Below are 21,720 nucleotides of genomic sequence, written 5' to 3' on the forward strand. Positions count from 1 at the left end.
CAGAACACAAAAATAACTAAATGCTCTTTGGTATTTTTCCCCCCATCCCAGAAAAGCAAGGTGAAATCTCAAGGTGGCTATGGTTTTAATGAGGTAAATATTCATTATATTCACCTATGTAGATTTCCGATCCCATGGTGTTGTCATGGCCCTCTGTTATACTTTCTGTAGTGAAGGATCTGTGGGAGCCTAGCAATATAAATCCATAGGGATAATACAAAAAGTTTTAAGTGACTTCAGGGATTCCCCCCCTGAAATGTGTTAGAACACATTTTCAGAATTGAGAAGAAATCTCAAAGGAATCTTATTGTTGTTTTTTCTAATATAAATTTTAATTATTCAGCTAGCTACCTGCATTTCAGTTAGAAGCATCTGTTTAAGAGGACACACTTATCCAAGTTTTCCACTGTGTAAGTAGAACGAATAAGAGAATATGAAAAAGTTAAGTGGTAAGAGTGGAAGAAGAGTATATATAGATGGAAATCTTTGTGTATTCAAAGTGGTACTTTTGGCATATTGATCCAAACAAATGAAATGGCAAATAGTAAGTAGCTCTACTTTTTTAAAAAAAAACATTTTATTTATATGGCTTAAATTGGTTTTTTTATTGTTGATTTATTGCTCTTTTAGTATGAATACTGGAAGTCACCATGTGATCTTGGAAAGATGAAATGTGGTTTAGAAGAGGAAATGTAAATAAGGAACAAACAAACAAACAAACAAACAAATCACTAAGCGTGTTGGGCAAGAATCCCATTAGCACCACAACTGAGAAGAGCCTTTTCACAGCAGCAACCCACTTTACTTGATAAGATCATCCAAATGGGGGCCTCTGCATCTAACCAAAGTGTAGGGAGATAAATATATTGCAATGGGTATAGGTGATCCTTCAGAAGGTCTCAAGTGATGTAGATATTTTCTGTCTGCATACTCCTTATCATCACATCCTTGGTGAATTATCAATATGTTAATTGGGTGATCCCCCCCCCAGCAGTTAAACTTATGGAAGAGAAGAATAAAGGAAGGAATGGAACAAAAGTGATGGAATTCATTCTTCTTGGCTTCCCGGGATCTCAGTATTTACAGATGTCCATCTTCATGCTCTTTCTTATCATGTACATCTTGTCACTTCTGGGAAATGCGTCCATCATTGTTCTCGTAATAGCAAATCATCGTCTCCATACTCCCATGTACTTCTTCCTATGCAATCTCTCCTTCCTAGAAATATGGTACACAACAGCTTCTATCCCTAAGAGTCTTGCCATCTTTCTGGGGAGGGGCAGAAGCATCTCTTTCACTGGCTGCATCATTCAGCTGTACTTTGTGTTTGCCTTAGGGTGCACAGAATACTTCCTCCTGTCTGTCATGGCTTATGACCGATATTTGGCCATATGTTACCCTCTGCGTTACAGCAGTATCATGGATAGCCAGCTTTCTTTGCAGCTGGCAGCTGGCTCTTGGCTTTGTGCATTCCTCATTATTCTTATACCAGCCACCTTAATCACAAGATTGACTTTCTGTGGTTCCAATGAGATCAATCACTTCTACTGCAACATTGATTCATGGATAGCTATTTCATGCACCAACACCTTCGAGGTTGAGATGGCAGAGTTTGTTATATCCATTGTTGTCATATTGGGTCCCTGTGTGATCACCTTTCTTTCCTATATATTCATTATCAAAACCATCCTGCACATTCCTTCTGCACAAAGACAGCAAAAGGCTTTCTCCACCTGTTCCTCCCATCTTGCTGTAGTGCTCATTTGGTATGGAGCCACCATCTTTCTCTTTATCAAACCATCTAATCAGATCTCTTCGGATATGAACAAAATAGTCAGCATCTTGAGCACAATTGTGACTCCATTGCTGAATCCTTTCATTTATACACTAAGAAATAAAGAGGTGAAGGACACAATTAGAAGTTCATTGCACTGGGGTTGAACCCCACCCCACATGAGTTATGCAATTCAAAAAGGGTATAAAATAGTTTGTCGCAAACATGTGTATAGACCAGTGGTGGGGATCTTTCAAGGGCCATGTTAGAACGATGGTACACCTTCCAATCCGGCCCATGGTCTCCAAACCTCTGTCCCACCCCACATGAAATTTTGGCTGTAAAGGGTGAGTGATTTTCTTGAGTGTTGCAGCTGGGAAGTAAAGGGTTAATGAGGATGCACTGATATTAGGGGAGAGAGTCCAATTCATGTAAATGAGACTTTATTATAAGTTTACTTGCTGCCAAATGGGGGGAGGGTTACCCCTCATCTCAACAAATACAACCATATGCAGCAAATATGCTTTAAAATTGTCTGATTCATTATGCTGCTGTGGAGGGCAGTTTAGGGTAAGGAAGGTTATCAAACTTTTGCTTTTCAACAGTGCCACTTTCCTGAAAATGATCCAATGGCTATTAGGCTTGCAGAAAATAGTACTGTACTTAATTGTACTGATTAGGGGAGGGAATAGGGTATGGAAGAATATGAAGGGATGAGAGAGAGAGAAGGGTCAAGTCCGTGTTAAGTATAGTGGTTAAAATAACATGGAAATGAGAATGCCAAAATATGTATTGGTGAAAAGGTTTAAAATTGGGTTTTAAAGCCAGGGAGAGCACTCTGAGCTCTTGCTGAGTTAATGATTGTTATCTGGAAACTAATATGTGAGTGTTGTAACCTTAGATAATGTGATGAAGGTATTAGGTTACAAATCTTCATTTTGAACGGAGTTGCTTTTGTGTCTTTCATCTCAAGGCTTTGTGAAGTCAGGACATGCAAAAGACCCTCTCTGACTGAGCAAACATACCTAGGCTAAAATGAATGTTGTGGGAAGAGACAGACCTTTGTTCCTAGGTCTGTAGGAATTATTTCATATTTCAAAAGCTGCTGAGCCTGTGCTGGAAGCACAACACATTGTAAGGATGTTTGGATGTATAATTTACTGTATTCTGTTTTGTTTCTGAAGAGTTCTGCTAATAAAATTTGAGTAAGATTTTCATGGGTCTGGACAATGTTTCATTTCCAAAAGGAAATCAGTGCATGAAATCCAAAAAAAAATTCATGCATCCAGTCACTTCAATCTGTACAATATTAATATTTGCAACAGTCTGTTTCTGCCAGCCAAGCAACTCCATGTCTAGAAGCTGTTGTGGCCAGCTTAGGATGGGGCAAGTTCAGGCTGCCTGGTGTGCAGGGCCACATACTTTATAGGTATTGTCTGTGCCTCTCAGCATAGCATCAAAGGAAACCAATTATCACATATCAAAGCAAGCAGATAAATATATGCACGTCTGGGAGAAGATAGCTCCATCAGTAGAGCATGAGATTCTTAATGTCAGGGTTGTGGGTTCGAGCCCCATGTTGGGCAAAAGATTCTTGCATTGCAGGGGGGTTGGGATAGATTACCCTTATGGTCCCTTCCATCTCTACAATTCTGGGATTCTCACAGCAGATACCAATTAGTCCCAGGATTATATCAAATATAGAAGTGGTGTTTACAGGCCTTCCGGGACATTTTCACCATTTGGTTCTACACAGCTGGAAAGGGTGCAGTAACAACTCTCCTGATGTTGGTAGGTAGGAAGTTGCAGGGGAACAACATCTGGAAGGTCACATGCTTCCTATCCCTGGTCTGAATATTGTAAAGGAAACCAATTGTGCTCAGGCAACCTCACTGTGAAGCAGGTGATATTTTTTCTATTTCCAACAAACAGAGAATCTCTGACATCAGGGAGGTATTTATCTACTCAGTAATTATGAAAAGCACTATTATTCATTTCATTAGTCTGCATCAACAAGAATAACAAGATATATATAATAAGGAGCCTAAATGTTGAGCTCACATGAGAACTGGTTCCAATGTGGCACATAGGGTGGGATGGTCTATGCAAAAAGGATAGGGATAAATTTACTATCTACTGCTACTGCTGTGAGTGCAGTGAAACATTATGTTCTGCAAGTGTGGCATGGGTAGGCATGTCTATAAATGCAGACACTTGCTGTTGCCACTATTGTTGCAGCTGCAGCTCTCTCCTTTTGCCTTTACAGAAATGACAGGAAAATGCAGAAATACCCAAGAGCATTTGTATAAGCCTGGAGAAGGAATCATCGGTGGCGTTCTTTCTCTAATACAACCTTTGGAGTATTCACCCAATTTTACAGCTGTTCCCGATAGCAATCATGATGGTGCTGTGTAAGATTTGTACAGTTGTTACTACGGCAGTAATAATTTTTGCCACATGGTATTAGATTTCTCAACAATTTAAACTGCTGAACTTCAAGAAGTGCTTTTTCATATTGTATTACTGGAGTTAATGGGAAAGCTGTAGCATTAAAATTTGTTCTTGTAATAGATTTATCAAAGGTCCAGGAGATACCAAAGATCTTTGAAGTGCTACCCACTCAAACACCTTAAACCAGGCATCCCCAAACTGCGGCCCTCCAGATGTTTTGTGCTACAACTCCCATGATCCCTAGCTAACAGGACAAGTGCTTGGGGAAGATGGGAATCGTAGTCCAAAACATCTGGAGGGCCGAAGTTTGGGGGTGCCTGCCTTAAACTATAGATCAAAAGCCTGTCCCTCATTTTCCTAAAGAAATGAAATGTTCACTGTATTCCTACTATATGATAAACATAATAAGCATGGGACTGGGGTGGGAGAGAGAAAGCAGTGCAGGGTTCATGAAGAAAGTATTCTGCCCAGCTCCAATCCCCTCATCCCAATATGAGAGTTCCATATCTACTGTTACAAATTTTAACTCCAGCTGATCCCAAGGACAGAGTGCTGAAATTTGGCTGCATCTGCCCCAGAACAAAATATTCTCCCCCTTCCCCTCAATTGAACATCTCTACTCACACATGCTGATTCAAAATACCCCCACCCCCCACTCACACTTATTTTTTGATCTTAACCCTCGTTTATCAAGCTAGAGTGTTTTGTTTGGCTTTGCTTTTTGGAGGCTATCTTTTATATACTTGTGCTACTAATTGTAATTTATGTTCTCTCTAATTGATGTTTCTAAGTCTCACTGTGGACCTCTTTGCAGCGTAAAGTTAAAATATTATCAACATGTCTTTGCCTTGATTTTTGCCATTCATGAGATCAATGGCAACCCACGGCTCCTGCCCAATATCACACTGGGGTTCGATCTCTATGACAACCTGTTTAACTTCAGAAGAACATACAAGGTCATCCTGGATCTACTCTTCAAGCAGAGAAAGAATATGCCCAACTACAAGTGTGATAGGAAAGATGTATTGTCTGTTATTGGGGGATTCAGTTCAGAATATTCTATGCAGATGGCCATCATCTTAAGTAACTACAAGTTTCCACAGGTATGTGCATATCAATATATGTACGAATGAATTCAGCAGTGTTTAGTTTGCTTTTCATTGTTAGTATGTTAGTGTTGTTAATATTGCTTTGTGGATTATAAGTGCTGTAAAGCTTTGTGAATGTTATAATATGACTTTTCTTGCGGTTGTTTTATCTGTTTAATTTAGTATTAAAGTTGTTCTGTTAATAATGTTTTATAAAAGGTGCTTATTTTATTTATAATTTGTTAATTGTTTTACAGTCGTACCTCAGTTTAAGTAGAGATAAACAAATAAAGTAAAAACCAACTATTTACATATGTACAAAATACAAATTTTGTAGAATATTCAATACTTAGATTTATCCAATAGAGAAATGCTACCTATTTATTTATTTATTTATTTATTTATTTATTTATTTAAAATGCAGCCTTTATTTGGGACCTATATATGGCACTCATCCTGTGGAATGCGCTCCCATCAGATGTCAGGGAGATTAAGAACCACACAACTTTTAGAAGAAATCTTAAGGCAGCTGTGTATTGGGAATTTTTAAATGTTTGATGTTTTATTAGAGAGAGAGTGTGTGTGTGTGTGTGTGTGTGAAGTCACCCAGAGTGGCTGGCACAACCCAGCCAGATTTTTTTTTGGGGGGGGGGGAGTATAAAGAAAATTATTATTACGTTTATATATTGGTTAGAGTAGATCCATTTACCCAATGCACTTTCATTATTTCATTGATTTCAATGGATCTACTCTGAGTATGGCTAAAACTGGATATGACCCATTCATTTTACAGACAAAGAATTAAAAAAAAATAAGCTAATATATTTATGGAACCCTACAACAAATACCTTCGGCTATTTGTCAAGAAGCATAAGAAATACTAAATATAAGAGATAAGCTCCAGATTGTTAGCTTTTGGTACAGTTTCCTATAATTGCAGGGTGGGTTTATTATTTTCATTCTTTAGAGTTTTAAAATGATATACCTCTGTTTCTTAGCTCACTTTTGGTTCATTTGAAGCTACAGTAAGAGGCAAAAGTGATTTCCCTTTTTTGTACCGGATGGCAGCAAGAGAAACCACATATCATATGGGGATCATTCAGCTTCTTCTGCATTTCAGATGGACATGGATTGGCCTGGTTGTATCTGAGGATGATGCTGGGGAAAACTTCGTGCAGAAACTGACTCCTTTGTTTGCCCAGAACAAAATATGTGTTGCGTTCTTGCAAAAGGGTACAGCAAATGACCTTGTTCTTAAACATAAAATTAAAAGAATCGTAATGATAGCACAAACACTTATTTTAACTCATGCCAATGTAATTATTCTCGCAATGGACTCTCTCTTATTTCATATATTAGTGTTGTCCTTAGAAGGCATTGAATTAAAGAAGAGAGTCCTAATAGGAAAGGTTTGGATCATGCCACCTCAGTGGTATTTCAGTACCACTTCCAATAAAGAATTGATTGGCAGGAACATTTTATTTGGTGCCTTTTCTTTCTCAGTCCACACAAATGTGGTGTCAGGATTCCAAGAGTTTCTTCTGAACATAAAGTTTGATAAAACACTAAAGGCATTCCTCTGTTTAGTCTGGCAATTTCCAATAAATCAGTGTGAAAACTGTAGAGTGGAGAATCTGGAGGATCATCCTTCAGATGTTTTTGAGATGGATATGTCTGGTGAGAGCCACGGTATCTACAATGCTGTCTATGCTGTGGCACATGCTTTGCATGCTGCATATTTTTCCAGACAAAGAATAATGTTGGATAAAGGCAAAGGGGAACGTGTGAATTTTCACCCATGGAAGGTAAATAAATCACTCTGGGGCGGAATTGGCTATACTTCATGGGATAATGGGCATATTTTGAATTTTGAGAATGAGTCTTGGCCACCAGTCACAATACGATTTCCATGGCTATTATAGGACATACTTTTGGGTTCAATGGCATCCACAGGTGCAATTTTGGCTCTCCTACCAGTACTCCAGAGAATGTCCTTGTGTAGTTGTCTGAAGCTTCTGGGGGGGTGTCTATTATTATTTTTTAGCAAATTGTTATGGGGAAAGTCTCTTAAGATGTTAAGTAAAGTATTGGGGGGGGGGTAGAATATATTTTTCTCCCTCCTCAACCTGATGAAAGAGCTTTGGAGAATATGGAATTTGCTGACTATTTTGTGACATTTTAGTTGCCCTATCAATTTTGGATTTGCTTTTGCGTGGACAGGCGGAGTCTCCCAAACCCCAGGAGACCCCTGAGCGGAATAATGACTCAAGACAACTTGCTATGGGATTAAAATTGGCCACAACTTTATTAAGATTCAGATGTAGGCAGACCTTGGCTCAGCCATTGGGCGTTTATCCTTCCCAGTCCCCAACTAGGAATCTGGGAGACTTCAGGGTTATCCAGAATGTGTGAGAATTGGGCTGGCTCTGGAGAACATATGTTCAAGCAGAGAGCCCCCCCCCCCGTTCGCTGCCGTTGGAGGGGAGAGCAATGACAACCTTTTGGTGTATGGACAATGCCTCCCCTCAAGACCCCTTTAACGGGGACCCTGATATTGCCATCAAAAAGGGGGCGTGGGACACAGCTCCATGCCCCCTCCCCATTTAGGAAGATAGACTAAAGGATTCCGCCCAAGGCCTGAAACCGCCAACATTGTGACATTTTGCTACGGGAAAGGCAAAACCTGCCAATGCAGGATAATTCCTTTCCAGCCCTTCAACAGCAACCCTGACGTAGCAGTGCCCGCATACTTGTGGGAAAGTGGTTAACCTGCAAAAGAGGACTTAAATGAGGGTGTGGAGGGTGGGAGAAGCTCTGAAGCCGACTGCTGGTTCTCAGGTAAGATTCACCTCTATTGTGTGTGCTGCATGATCCCTCCCCTTACCTGGCCAATCCCCTGGCAACACCTCCCCAGGCTGGATTGGCCAATTAGTTGAGGTAGGCGGAGTCCCCAGGTATCCAGCTTGGGGAGGATGCAGCCAATCCAAACTACCAGGTAGCCACTCTGGGATCGAGAACACGCAAAGGTTGCCCACCATTTAATGTGGGGAGCGGTCATTGTAGGCCAAGGTGACTACCTTTATTTTATAAATAAAATAAAAACCAAATAACTAACACCAATGAATTCAAACTGAGAGGTTGTAAATTGATAGGGAACTAAGGAAAATATTATTTCCCATGTTAACAGTAGTTTGTCTGTAGATATCTGAATGGATGAGAGTAATAAAATTCACTCCAGTTGATAATAATTGTAGTTTCTCCCAATCAAGTTACACAACTAATTCACATTGTTATTCCCCTTTTTGTGGAGATAAAGTGATAGAAATCTTCTGAATTTGTGCTTTGGGTCCAGTTTTAAAATGCTTGTACATTGCAGAATTGAACAGGCAGAAACAATGGGTTCCATTTTATAAAATTTATTGCATTGTCTCCAAAACTAGCTCCACCCTTATCTGGAAAACATCCACTTTAACAATGGAGCTGCCCAAGAAGTCTTGTTTGAGAACAAAGAATTGAGCACTGGATATGATATCATCAACTGGGTCACTTTCCCCAATCAGTCCTACCAAAAAGTCATGGTTGGAAGGGTTTCATCAAGTCAAATGTTCAGCATTATCAATGATGCTATTGTGTGGAATAGAAGATTAAAGGAGGTAGGAACATGTTCCGTATCTTAATAGAATGGTGCTAGTCTCTGGGTTATCTGCATTGCTGCTGTGAAATCTTCAGTCCATAATTTGTCTTGAATGATCATAGACTGGTGCACTATATCTAGATAAGTTGTGTTGCGATACCGCGAACTCTCCCTGGAATAAAGAAAGACACAGGACACATTGCATAAGGTTAATGGGCGTAGAAGGCCACAACTTTATTGATTACGGATGTAGAGACGTATTGGCTTAGGCATTGGATCTAACTGTCTATATCCGACTCCAGCCCGCTCTGTTGGCAGTCTGTGAAGGGTTAACCACCATTGGGTGAGCCCTGCGATGCAGATCAACTAGGAACTCACCCCGGGGCCACCACTAGGGGCGTGCCTTAGGCCCTCACCTACCACGGCTTCGGATATGGCCATGCTCCGGACTCCTTAAGGGAGTACCCTTCAGCATTTTGGGGGAGGTGATGGCAGCAACCTCCCCCCCCCACCTGTAACCTTTCAGAGATAATCCAATGCCTACTGCCAAAACCAAAGTTGTGACAAGTTGCTACGAGGTAGACGAAAACCATCAGGCCAGAGCCAATTTGCCAAGTGGAAAAATTCCAACCAGGCCCCTCAACGGCGACCAGCTGAGGTCCATAGCAATGTTGGAAGGAGAGACCTGCCTAGTGGGAGGGTGGGCGGGAAAACACAGCAGCTGGGGGTCCTGCGAGAGAAAACAGGCCGATTCCTTGCCACACGCTCGCTTAAATCAGTGAAACACGGCCCCTGGTGCGTCCTGATCGGATGCGCCAAGGGAGCGCCGCGGCAGGGAGCCGGCCAATGGGCTGGGGGGGGGGAGGGCAACCATTCCCCCACCACGTGTAGGCTTCGTGGTGCCCACAATCTCCCCTCCTCCTACAGCGGTAGGGACCTTCCAATAAGGTGTTTCTCTGCAACAGACCATGTTGAATTCTAGGCAAGCCATGTGGCAGGGAATTCTTTGGGTCCCTGGCTAGTGGTGCTGGCAGTATTTGAGTCTCTGTTGACCCTGGGAGACAATCAGCACCCATGGCTGACTCCTAGAGGCAGAGATGGGGCATAGGCCTGATGGAAAACTGCACTTCCTTAGTTCGTACCATGACTGTAAAAAAAGAAGAAGCCTAGGCTGTGATAGCTTAAGTCCTGCTGTCATTCACACACACACACACACCTACCTTTATCACAGCAAGGCTTTAATTCATAAGCCTGACTCACATATGTCACAACTCAGCCAGGGAGGAAATTGGGCAGAGTCTCCCAAACTGGTATTGTTTGAGGCATAGAGCTGGAAAACAAATGTCACACACTTAGGTTCCTGTGGGACCCATCTGATTCTGCTCTATTAGTCATATACCCTTTTGACTGAAGGGACACAGGTGGCACTGTGGTCTAAACCACTGAGTCTCTTGGGCTTGCCGATCGGAAGGTCGGCGGTTTGAATCTGTGCAATGGTGGTGACCTCAGCTTCTGCCAATCTAGTAGTTACAAAACATACCAGTGCAAGTATATTAATAGGTACCACTGCAGTGGGAAGGTAAATTGCATTTCTGTGCACTCTGGCACTCATCATGGTGCCCTGTTGCACCAGAAGTGGTATAGTCATGCTGGCTACATGGCCCAGAAAGCTGTCTGTGGACAAACACCGGCTCCTTCAGCCTGAAAAGTGAGATGAGCGCCACACCCCATAGTCACCTTTGATTGGACTTAACTGTCCAGAGGTCCTTTACCTTTTACATTTTTACCCTTTTGATAAATACACTTCCTTCCTTTCTCAATGAACTGCAAGGTAAATCAGTACAGGAATGCATTTCTTAATGTATATGCACACATAATAAGTGCTGCAGTTTGTTTGGCCACTGTAAAGTACACTATGATGAGAGGTGGTGGATGGGTGACCCAGGCAAGCTGCACAGGGCCAGTGGAAATAGGCTACAGAAGCCTCCCAAAAGCAGCTCTGCTTATTTGCCTCATCTACCTGCTCCGGGATTCCGAAGCAGCAGCACAGGGAAGAGAAAGCGGTGGCCAGCCAACCAATCACAGCTACCTTCTGCATGGGCCAAACTAACTCTTCAGCACTACCACTGAAAAGGACCTGTCTGGTTTCATGCAATGATATGATATAAAGGGCAGCCTCTGAAGCTGATGGTAAGTGGTGGGTCTACAACTCTCATGTGATTGGTCAGGGTTCTGAGGTGAGAAATTATATGTTTTTATGAACAGATGCCACCACGGTCCACATGTGTCAAAAGCTGCCATACTGGACACAGCAAAATTGTTCAAGAAGGAAAACCAGCCTGTTGCTACGACTGCACTCCGTGCTCAGAAAGCATGATTTCTAACAAGAAGGGTATGTAGCAATATAAAGATATGCACAGGGAAATTTCTGCATAGTGGTGTACTTGGTATGGAACACAGCACAGCAACAAATGGGTTAAAAATTGCTCCTTGTACAGTATATTCCTAATCCTAATCGGGAGGACCCCCAAGAAATTCATGATTTTAAAGGATTCACATATAGCGGTACCTCTAGTTGCGGACATGATCCATTCCGGGGTGCCGTTCGCACCCCGGAAAGTCCGTAACTAGAGCGGCGCTTCTGTGCAAGCGTGGAGTGCAATAGAGTGCTTCTGCACATGCGTGAAGTGCGCAGAACGCTTCTGCGATTGCATGCGTGGTGAAACCCAGAAGTATACACTTCCAGGTTTGCTGTGTTTGCAATCTGAAAATCCACAACATGAAGCGAACACATCTAGAGGTATGACTGTACTGCAAGTCTGTGCTTATATACACTTTCTGTGAGGTGTTAGACCCATTGCTTTCAAAATAGGTATTGTTCCATCCTGAGACTTCTCTGGATCAGGGCCGTCTTAAGTATATTTGGCGCCCTGGCGCCACGGTGCGACGGATCCCTCCGGCACCCCCGCCCCGCCCGGTTTCCCAGGGCGGCGGGCGGCCAGAGCTGCGCGGGCGGAGCTGTGCGGGCGGGCACAGCACACAGCACGGCTGCCAGGGGCGTAGCTCCGTGGCGGGCGGGCAGGCGGGCACAGCTCCGCGGCGGGCGGGTGGGCGCCCTGGCGCCCTGTGCCACCCAGCCTGGCCGTAGGGCCGGCCCTGATCTGGATATTATGAACAAAACTCCACAAAGCTCTAGAACATGCATTTTATTGAAGTTCACAAGGCACATGTAGAAATATTTACTCATACTCCAGTGTAGGCTGTTCTTTTGTTTGAATGAATGTAGTTAGGAAGCTCTTCATTAAGTTCTTTATGGTGTTTTCTATGTAGTTCTTTTTGGAGTTCTGTAAAAACGAGTGAATTTGCATCTCTTCCTGGGCTTGCAAGAACTAAACTGAACTAGGATGCAAAGGACAGAGGGATGTTTTTCCTGATCTGGGCAGAGCCAATAGAAATTAAAATACTCCTGTGCCTGCATTTCCCAGCCTACTTTGGGGGAATGCAGTACCTTTTCTTAAAGGGACAACATTATTCCTTTTACTAATACTAATACACTGATTTGCTATCACTAAATACAGTGGTACCTCGGTTTAAGTACACAATTGGTTCCGGAAGTCTGTACTTAACCTGAAGCGTCCTTAACCTGAAGTGTCCTTAACCTGAAGCGAACTTTCCCATTGAAAGTAATGGAAAGTGAATCAATCCATTCCAGACGGTCCGCGGAGTACTTAACCTGAAGCGTACTTAACCTGAAGCGAACTTTCCCTTTGAAAGTAATGGAAAGTGGATTAATCCATTCCAGACGGTCCGCGGAGTACTTAACCTGAAGCGTACTTAACCTGAAGCGAACTTTCCCATTGAAAGTAATGGAAAGTGGATTAATCTGTTCCAGGCGGTCCACAGAGTACTTAAACTGAAAGTACTCAAACTGAAGCATACGTAAACCGAGTTATGACTGTAATTGAACCTGGGATTGGGGGGGGGGGCAGAACAGATATTTCTGTGAATAAATGGACTAAAGGGAAATAAATGTATTGAGACAATTTTGCCCAACACTAATTGTGTGCATATACTGTATACATACTATATTGCAGATGCAGCTTATTGTATCAAGTGCCCAGAAGATCACTATCTAAATGAGAACCATGACCACTGTATCCCTAAGGTTACATCTTTCCTATCCTACCAAGAGCCCTTGGGCATTGTTTTGGTTAGTGTTGCTCTTTCCTTTGCTGTGATCACTTGTTTTGTGATACAAACCTTCCTAAAGAATTGGAACACCCCCATTGTCAAAGCCAATAACCAGAACCTCAGCTGTGTTCTTCTCATTTCCATCCTGTTGTGCTATCTTTCTTGTTTGCTCTTCATTGGCAAACCGGGGAAGGTATCCTGCCTTCTCCGACAAATGACTTTTGGCATCATTTTCTCTGTGGCAGTTTCTTGTGTGTTGGCAAAAACAATCCTTGTGGTCCTGGCCTTCATGGCCACAAAGCCAGGCAACAGGATGAGGACATGGCTGGGCCAAAAAGTGGCTATTTCTATTGTTCTTTCCTGCTCCCTCCAACAAGTGTGTATTTGTATTGCATGGTTCTTGACCTCACCACCATTCCCAGATGTTGACATGTACTCACAGACTGGGAAGATCATACTGGAATGCAATGAAGGTTCCATCACCATGTTCTACTCTATGTTGGGCTGCATTGGCTTTCTGGCCCTCATCAGCTTCATTGTAGCTTTCTTAGCCAGAAGCTTGCCTGACACCTTCAATGAAGCCAAGTTTATCACCTTCAGCATGTTGGTGTTTTGCAGTGTTTGGATCTCCTTTATTCCAGGTTATCTGAGCACCAAGGGGAAACACATTGTGGTGGTGGAGCTTTTTGCCATCTTGGCCTCCAATACCGGACTGTTGGCTTGCATCTTCTTCCCCAAGTGTTACATCATTGTTTTCAGGGCTGATCTCAACACAAAGAACCTGCTAACTGGGAAAAGGATGGGCTGATTTTGCATGTTAATATCTCCATTCATTTGTCTAAATATGTAATTCCTGCAATCTGCTCACATTTGTGGTGTGTTGCTTTTAAACAGTTTTCTAGTGAAGCAAGTGTTAGTAAAGAATTAATTAGGGCTGGTAAAATAGTTGACTTTGGAATGTCAGGTTGAATGTTGGAACCACACTGGCACACAATGAAGACTCCATCATCACGTCCTACAGTCGGGTTTCTGGTCATCTGCAGCTTCAATTTTGCTTTTCTAGCTTGGACATCACTTGACATGTTCATTCACACTGAACTCCTCATCTTAGGCATGTTGGCTTTTTGTAGTGTTTGGATTTATTTGATACCTACTCATGTGAGCACAATAATAATATACTAATGCTATTTAAATGAGTTTGTGGGAGAGGGTAATTAGTAGTTGCAGAATAGGGTGAACTGCACCAAAGATTGGAAGGATGAGACACACAAGGATATAAAAATAGAGAGATTTGTTCTTTCCTTCTCCCATGTAATGGATTATAGTATTGCCACCTTAATTAGTCATATTTAGGTTGAAAAGCCTCACTTATATAAATGGAAACTGAATGCAACATAATTATTTACCTAATACCACACACTGGGAACCATTGATATAGCCATGTTTCTGAAATATAATTTCAGCACACTGTCCCTTACTCATATTGGCTCTCAAAGCTCATCATTAAACTAGTTACAGACTATATTCTCTAGTGCCTTCTGTCTCTACAGAAATAATCTCTGGTGAATCTTGCTTTAAAAAAAAACCCACAGAGAATGAAAGACGTGCAAACTGACTGACAGAATCTAAAAGAATTAAAGGCATTTAGATAAATCCACCCAGACAACAGGAACAAATATCAGGAGTGTAGGAGTGTATGAAGGAAGATTCTTAAAAGCCATTTCTGAGATGGAAATATTGAGTCATATTTGAGTGAGATGGACAAATATGACAAAAGTTTGACTTAAGAATCCCTTACTCCCCCCCCCCAAAAAAAACCCCAGAAGATACCCAAATATAATCATGTGAATGAAACACATCAGAAGAAACGCCCGAATGTGCAGAAGCCAGTTGAGAAAACTAAACAGAAAAGGTAAGGTTTGTTACATATCCCTTGTCCACTCTCTTCACTTCAAATGTAATTGTTTGAGTCACAACCCATAACCAAATTTCATACATAATTTCATACAAGGAAAGAAGACAAAATGAATACTTAACAGCAAACACAAAAAATGAATTCACACCCCATGATCAACAATTCAGTAAACTATCTTTTGGAGATTTTTTTAAATGGCTGTTTCCAAAAGCATAGCTGTATTAGTCACTTGCAGCAAAACTGGCAGTCTTCTGGCATTTTGAATGCCAACAGATTTTAAAAACATATTCCGTAATAAATTTCTTGGTATTGAGTAAGGTGCCACAAGACTGTCATATTTGTATTTTTCACAATGGTGAACGATCTACTCACTTTCACACATAATTTTGTGATTAAACATTTCTGTATGATTGTTTAAAATACTTCTCTCTCCCATAATTAGGATTACCTGATGGAAATTTTTATGCAGCAAAACAGAACAACAACAATGAATCTATTAATTCTCCATGGCTTTGGGGACCTCCAGGAACTTCAGTTTTTTGTTTTTCCACTGTTTTTAGGAATTTATGGAATAACAATGGTCGGGAATTTTCTTATTTTAATATCTGTATCAGTTGATAAGAAACTTCACACTCCCATGTATTTCTTTATTGGCAATTTATCATTCTTGGAACTCTGGTATACCTCAAACATTAGCCCAAAAATGTTGGTGGATTTACTGAGCAAGGACAAGACCATTTCAGTGACAGGCTGCATCATACAGCTATACATTTTCTGTGCCCTGGGAACTGTTGAATGCTTTCTCTTGTTGCTCATGTCATATGATCGTTATCTTGCCATCTGTAATCCACTGCACTATGCCAAATCAATGAATTGGAATTGTTGCCTTAAATTAACTGCTGGCACATGGTTATGGGGCTTCCTATTAGCTGCTGGGCTGAACATCATTGTCTCCACGTCTTTAACACTTTGTGGCCCCAATCAGGTCGATCATTTCTTTTGTGACTTGACACCCTTGTTGAAGTTGTCCTGTTCTGATATCCACCTAGCAGAAGTGGCCATCTTCGTAGCATGTTTTGCTGTGTCATTGGTTCCTTTTCTTTTAACCATCACATCATACGTCTCTATCATACTGACCATTTTCAAAATTCCATCATCATCTGGAAAGAAGAAAGCCTTTTCCACTTGTAGCTCTCATCTAATTGTAGTAAGCTCCTTCTACGGAACTCTGGGCATCACATATGCGGTCTCTATAGGGACACAGTCAGTAGAATTAAACAAAATTCTTTCCTTGTTGTATACTGTTCTGACTCCTATGTTTAATCCCATTGTATACAGTCTGAGGAATAAGGAGGTTAAAGAAACACTAAGAATGTTGTTGAGTAAAGCTTCAGCTTTCATAAACTGATCAAATGCTATGCAACAATTTTGATAATATTTCAAAAAATAAAATAAAATGTTGAGGTTGGATTTACTATAAGTAAACTCTGCAGCAAAAGGCAGCAACATAGGGCTTGAGACACTGTGTACCAGCACCACGGGACACATCATACTACAGATGTGGTAAAATCTTCCAGTTCCTTCTAGTCTACCTAAATACTTTAGCCTTCCTTAAACAGAAGGGAACTAGCAAATCTGCTTTGAAAATCCCATCACCTGAAATCTTATGACAAAAATCTGGAAGCTCCCTGATAAATTCTCATAGTCCTATTGAAATTCTGTGCTCGTATTTTCATTATTTCAAATTATAATGCACTCATCATGATAAATATTTCTAGGTCAGTTTATAGGGTGTTGCCACAGCACTAGCTTCTCAACAGCGCTGCTGTTGCTGCTGTTGCTGCTGCTGCTGACCAGCAGGTTGACGAGTGAGGTGACAAGGTCTGCAGGATGTGGTTGAAGTGATGTGAGTGCAGGGTTGGCTCCACCTGTGTGCCTGCCCCATGCTAACCTCTCTGGACCCCTTTTCCTCCTGGTAAGTGGCAGCAACAACACTGCTGGGAAGCTAGCATTGCAGTTCCACCCCAGAGGGCAAGTTGCTTTTGACTCTTCCTTTCTTTCTCACATGATGTATCTAAAATAGCAAGTTTGATAATATATATATATATATATATATATATATATATATATATATATATATAAACTTTGTAATTTATTTTGAAGTACCGAGAGAAATGAATAACAAACTTACCTTCCCAATGGATGCATTTGGGATATGGTATAAATTGCAGAGCTCTTGATTTACTGGTAATTACCAAATTTTGTTTCTTTGAAGTATACACTATTGTTTTGACAGCAATAATATTCTGGTTTTTTATGTGTTTTAAAATTTAATAAAGTTCCCCACCTCTCTTCTCCCCCAAACTTATACTGTATACAACATAAATGTCTCACATTGAATGTAACTGATTTGTAGAAAAGACTCTACAACCTGAAAATAGTTACAATACAGTACTTTTGTAACCCAGGAAAATATTTAATAAAACTTAAATAAATAGATACAAAGAACAAAGATTAATTTGAGACACAGGAGCCTTTGCATTTAACTCAAAACATCTGTAGGCAGGAGAATGTATTGAAAGCCACACAAAGTTTATTTGGCTCATCACAGAGAGGTCAGTGACAATTGTTATTGTTCTCTGGTAACTCAAATGTGGTGTTTTAGCCTTAGATCATATGAGAGGTATTGAGTTGTAAATTGGAAGGTTGGTGGCTAAGTCTTTGATCTCAGGTTCTGTGGAAGTAAAGGTAAAGGTAAAGGGACTGCTGATCTCACTTTACTGGCCGAGGGAGCTGGCGTACAGCTTCCGGGTCATGTGGCCAGCATGACTAAGCCACTTCTGGCGAAGCAGAGCAGTGCACGGAAATGCCTTTTACCTTCCTGCCAAAACAGTACCTATTTATCTACTTACACTTTGACGTGCTTTCGAACTGCTAGGTGGGCGGCAGCAGGGACCAAGCAATGGGAGCTTACCCCGTCGTGGGGATTTGAACCACTGACCTTCTGATCAGCAAGCCCTAGGCTCTGTGGTTTAGACCACAGCACCACCCACTTGGAAGTAAGGATGTATAAATGACCCCCTCCAGTGGGTGAATACAGCTGCAAGAAAAATGGAGACTGTAAGGAGAGACAGACCTCTGATTTTAGATCTGTTAGGAGTATTTAATATTTTATTGCTGAGATGCTGAGCCTGTGCGGGACAATATAGTCTATGGAAATATTTGGATTCATCTTTGATGTTTTTGCTCTGTTTTGAGGCAAATTCTGCAAGTAAAGCTTTAATTAAACTCACGGACCTTGACAATGTTTTATTTTCAAAAGGAGTGAGTTTTTATGCACCCTGTCACTTCAAACTGTTCAATATTAATATCGGAAATAAAGCCACCACCCAGAGTACCCTGACTGCTCTTTGGGCCCATCAATACTTTATATTGATCTGTTCTATGCTCAGCTTGTTAATTCCCCCAGGTTTGAAAGCTCTTCACACTGTTCTGCAGCCATTTGTTGCTTGCAAGATTCTGAACTTGCCAGATGCACAGAATATTCAAATAAAGAATTACCCCACTGGAAGAGATCATGAACAGTTTTCTTTGACTTTTCCATGGATCTGTAAGCAGGGGTAGTCTCCTTTGATCTCCTCCATTTCTCTCCATGCCTCTCCCCACCAATGGTAAGTTTTCCATACTTTCAGGTTCCGACTGCTTAACATGCATGGTTCCATACTGTCTGAGACCCAATATTTCCTGTTATGTGGAACAATATTCACTTAGAAATATCCTCATCCAGAAATCCATAATGAATGCACAAGAAAGCACAAAAATCAATGGAAGGGGCAAAACAATGCACAATTTCAGGGCTGGGATGTGGGAAGTGTCCACTCTCTACATACTGACTATTAATGGGAATGACTAAACTTTGAATACAGCCGATAACACAATGAGGTGGTGGTGGGCTGGGGTGTGTGTGCCTCCCTCCCACTTCTGTTCCCAGCAGCAGCACCCTCTCCCCCATCTCTCAGTGTGACTTATTCTTCACTTCAGGGCCATGTAGGAATCTTTGGCAGATCCACCTCTGAGTGGGTTGGTTTTTTCACCTACCACATATTGAATACAATGGTACCTCAGTTTAAGTACACAATTGGTTCTGGAAGTCTGTACTTAACCTGAAGCATACTTAACCTGAAGCGAACTTTCCCATTGAAAGTAATGGAAAGTGGATTAATCCGCTCCAGACGGTCTGCGGAGTACTGAAACAGAAGCGTACGTAACCTGAAGCGAACTTTCCCATTGAAAGTAATGGAAAGTGGATGAATCCGTTCCAGACAGGTCCGCGGAATACTTAAACTGAAAGTACTCAAACTGAAGCGTACTTAAACTGAGGTATGACTGTAGCTGGGTCATGGGCATTAGATGGTTTGCTGTACTGTTAAATAAGTTAACCTGGTATTTTATTCATTCGTTTTTGGCAGGAAATGGAGTCGTTGTGTTTCAGTCTGGTCACCCCCTTAAGGCAGGTGCCACAGAAAGAATGTAGTTGTTCAAGGGAGCCTTGGATTCAAAAAGGTTGAAAACTTCCCCCCTAGAGCTTGCAATTTGTTCAAGTTTGCTCCTGTACCAATAGTGTTTTCCCTCTGCAAGGATTTTTAATAGTACACCAGGGAATTATATGCAATTCACTCAAATTGGATCTTCAAGATGTATTAAAAAAAAGTCCACTCCAATGGATATGAATTATACCTTAAGTGACAGATTGCTTAGAATTGGTCCCAGATACTCGTTCTGTCCTTCAAATCCCTTGGTGTATTCCTCGACTCTCTATGTTGAAGGATCTGTGGGAACACAGCAATAGAAAGGGAATAGAACACGTAAAAGCTTAAGTTATCCAAGGGATTTCTTTTTCCTCCATACGTGTTTAAGACCTGATAAGGGTATATTTTCAAAGCTGAGGTGAAATCGGAAAGGAGCCGTGCCTTTTAATAAGATAAATATTGCTTATTCAACTCCATTAATGTCAGTTACAAACAGTTGTGCAGGACAACAGCCTTACCTGAATTTTTCACTGGGTGAGTAGAAAGAATAAGACAGCCAATTAGTAGTTGGAAATAGTAAGAGTGGGAGAATAGTATATATTATAAGAAAATGGATACCATAGCTGCCAAGTTTTCCCTTTTCTCATGAGGAAGCCTATTCAGCATAATGGAATTTCCCTTTAAAAAAGGGATAACTTGGCAGCTATGATGGATACAAAGAGAGCAGTAAATACTTGGTAAGTGGCTCTATTTTCCAGTGTGTTTCGGAATATAAACTTTGAGAGAATTCAACTTTATGTATCCTCCTGAAGCAGTTCCAGCTTCCTGATAAGGTGATAGACCATTAAAGGGAACAAAGGATGTGGATCTGTACGAGACAGCAAATGGGGCCCCTTCCCCATTTAGAAAGACAAAGTATTTGATTAGAAGTGATGTGAGGTAGAAGTGATGTGAATGTGAATGGCATGAACCCTTCCACTGTAGGCTCAAGTTGTGTGTGTGTGTGTGTGTGTGTGACACTAATGCATTAAAAATTAATAAGTGAAATTGAACATATCATTTTTTGATGGATAAGTAAACAGTATGTTATGAATGTCAGTTTGTATATTAGGGTGATGGCTTTTTTTTTACAACCTCATTTCCCTGTATGAAAATTTGATGAGCTTTCATTAAAGATTAGATAGAATCTTACTTTCAAAGAGATTTGATTAAAAAACCTCATGCACAAAATTATTTTTAAAAAATTATTTATCAGTTTTTGGACCATTTTTGAATGGTCTGCAAGCAGATATAAAACTGAACCCAAGCTTTAGAGTCACATATATACAACATTATATAGGATCATCACACACACGAGGAAGCTTTTTTTAGCTGCAGGAACACTATAGACGCCACTAGAGGACAATGTTTTGCTACCTCTCCTGTAGGTTCTTTTCCCAGCATGTCTGGCAGGGTCTGCTGGCTGAGTTTTGATGTCCCCAAAAGCGGCTTTTACCTTGCGCAGGTGTGACATTTGTATACCCTATGTTGCTAAGATCACTCCCCATTGTGGAATGTCGTGTTGTGTTCAAATTTGATACAGAATATATATATAATTGTTAATACAATTTTATGAAATGGTAAAACGGCATACAAAAAAAAATCAAAAATGGTTTGTGCGTAAACTTTTTTTAATATTTCAATGGAATATAGCTCATTTTAGTCATCAATAGGGAAAAGTTCATTCATTTGTGCTACAGGAAATAATTTATACTGTATCATATTATGGCAGAAACACATTTCCCCCTCCCTCCAATACTACTTTACAGTAATTTAAGCAATGGGAAATTTTTTATTCTAGAATGTCATTCACATGCTTTCTTTTTTTCCCCAAGACCTTGTAAGATTTTTTTTTAAGTTCCTGTGGCATTGTTGGTGGTTTTATTGTGCACATTTTGGTTCTGTGCTGCATGCGGTGTTTTGTAGTGTGTTTGTTTGTGTGTTTGGAGGGGGAGTGATCTCACTTTCATGATACTTTGTGCTTTAAAGCTTATTATAGATTTTATTTATTGTTCTATAGTTTTATTATTTTACTTCGTGGACAACATCATATATGTGATGATGTACCTTATAAATAGAATCAAACATTATATTCTTTC

The 21,720-nt window shown here is 40.9% G+C and overlaps 3 protein-coding genes across 3 annotated transcripts; all 3 read left to right on the top strand.

The window, feature by feature from the left end:
- Positions 1-1,002: 1,002 nt before the first annotated feature.
- On the top strand, positions 1,003-1,941 carry LOC118077951 (olfactory receptor 6F1-like). Its single transcript, XM_035101672.2, has one exon. The coding sequence runs from the start codon at positions 1,003-1,005 to the stop codon at positions 1,939-1,941; it is 939 nt and encodes a 312-aa protein (XP_034957563.2).
- Positions 1,942-4,042: 2,101 nt separating this feature from the next.
- On the top strand, positions 4,043-13,946 carry LOC118077952 (vomeronasal type-2 receptor 26-like). The gene is made up of 6 exons (XM_060281133.1): positions 4,043-4,185; positions 5,040-5,328; positions 6,312-6,590; positions 8,754-8,966; positions 11,213-11,339; positions 13,042-13,946. Exons 1-6 carry the CDS (start codon positions 4,043-4,045, stop codon positions 13,944-13,946), a joined length of 1,956 nt encoding a protein of 651 aa, XP_060137116.1.
- A 1,594-nt stretch (positions 13,947-15,540) lies between these two features.
- Positions 15,541-16,461, top strand: LOC132592910 (olfactory receptor 10A7-like). Its single transcript, XM_060281134.1, has one exon. The coding sequence runs from the start codon at positions 15,541-15,543 to the stop codon at positions 16,459-16,461; it is 921 nt and encodes a 306-aa protein (XP_060137117.1).
- Positions 16,462-21,720: the final 5,259 nt, after the last annotated feature.

The sequence above is a fragment of the Zootoca vivipara genome, chromosome 13 (genome assembly GCF_963506605.1).
Source record: "Zootoca vivipara chromosome 13, rZooViv1.1, whole genome shotgun sequence".
In the NCBI taxonomy this organism is placed as follows: Eukaryota; Metazoa; Chordata; class Lepidosauria; order Squamata; family Lacertidae; genus Zootoca; species Zootoca vivipara.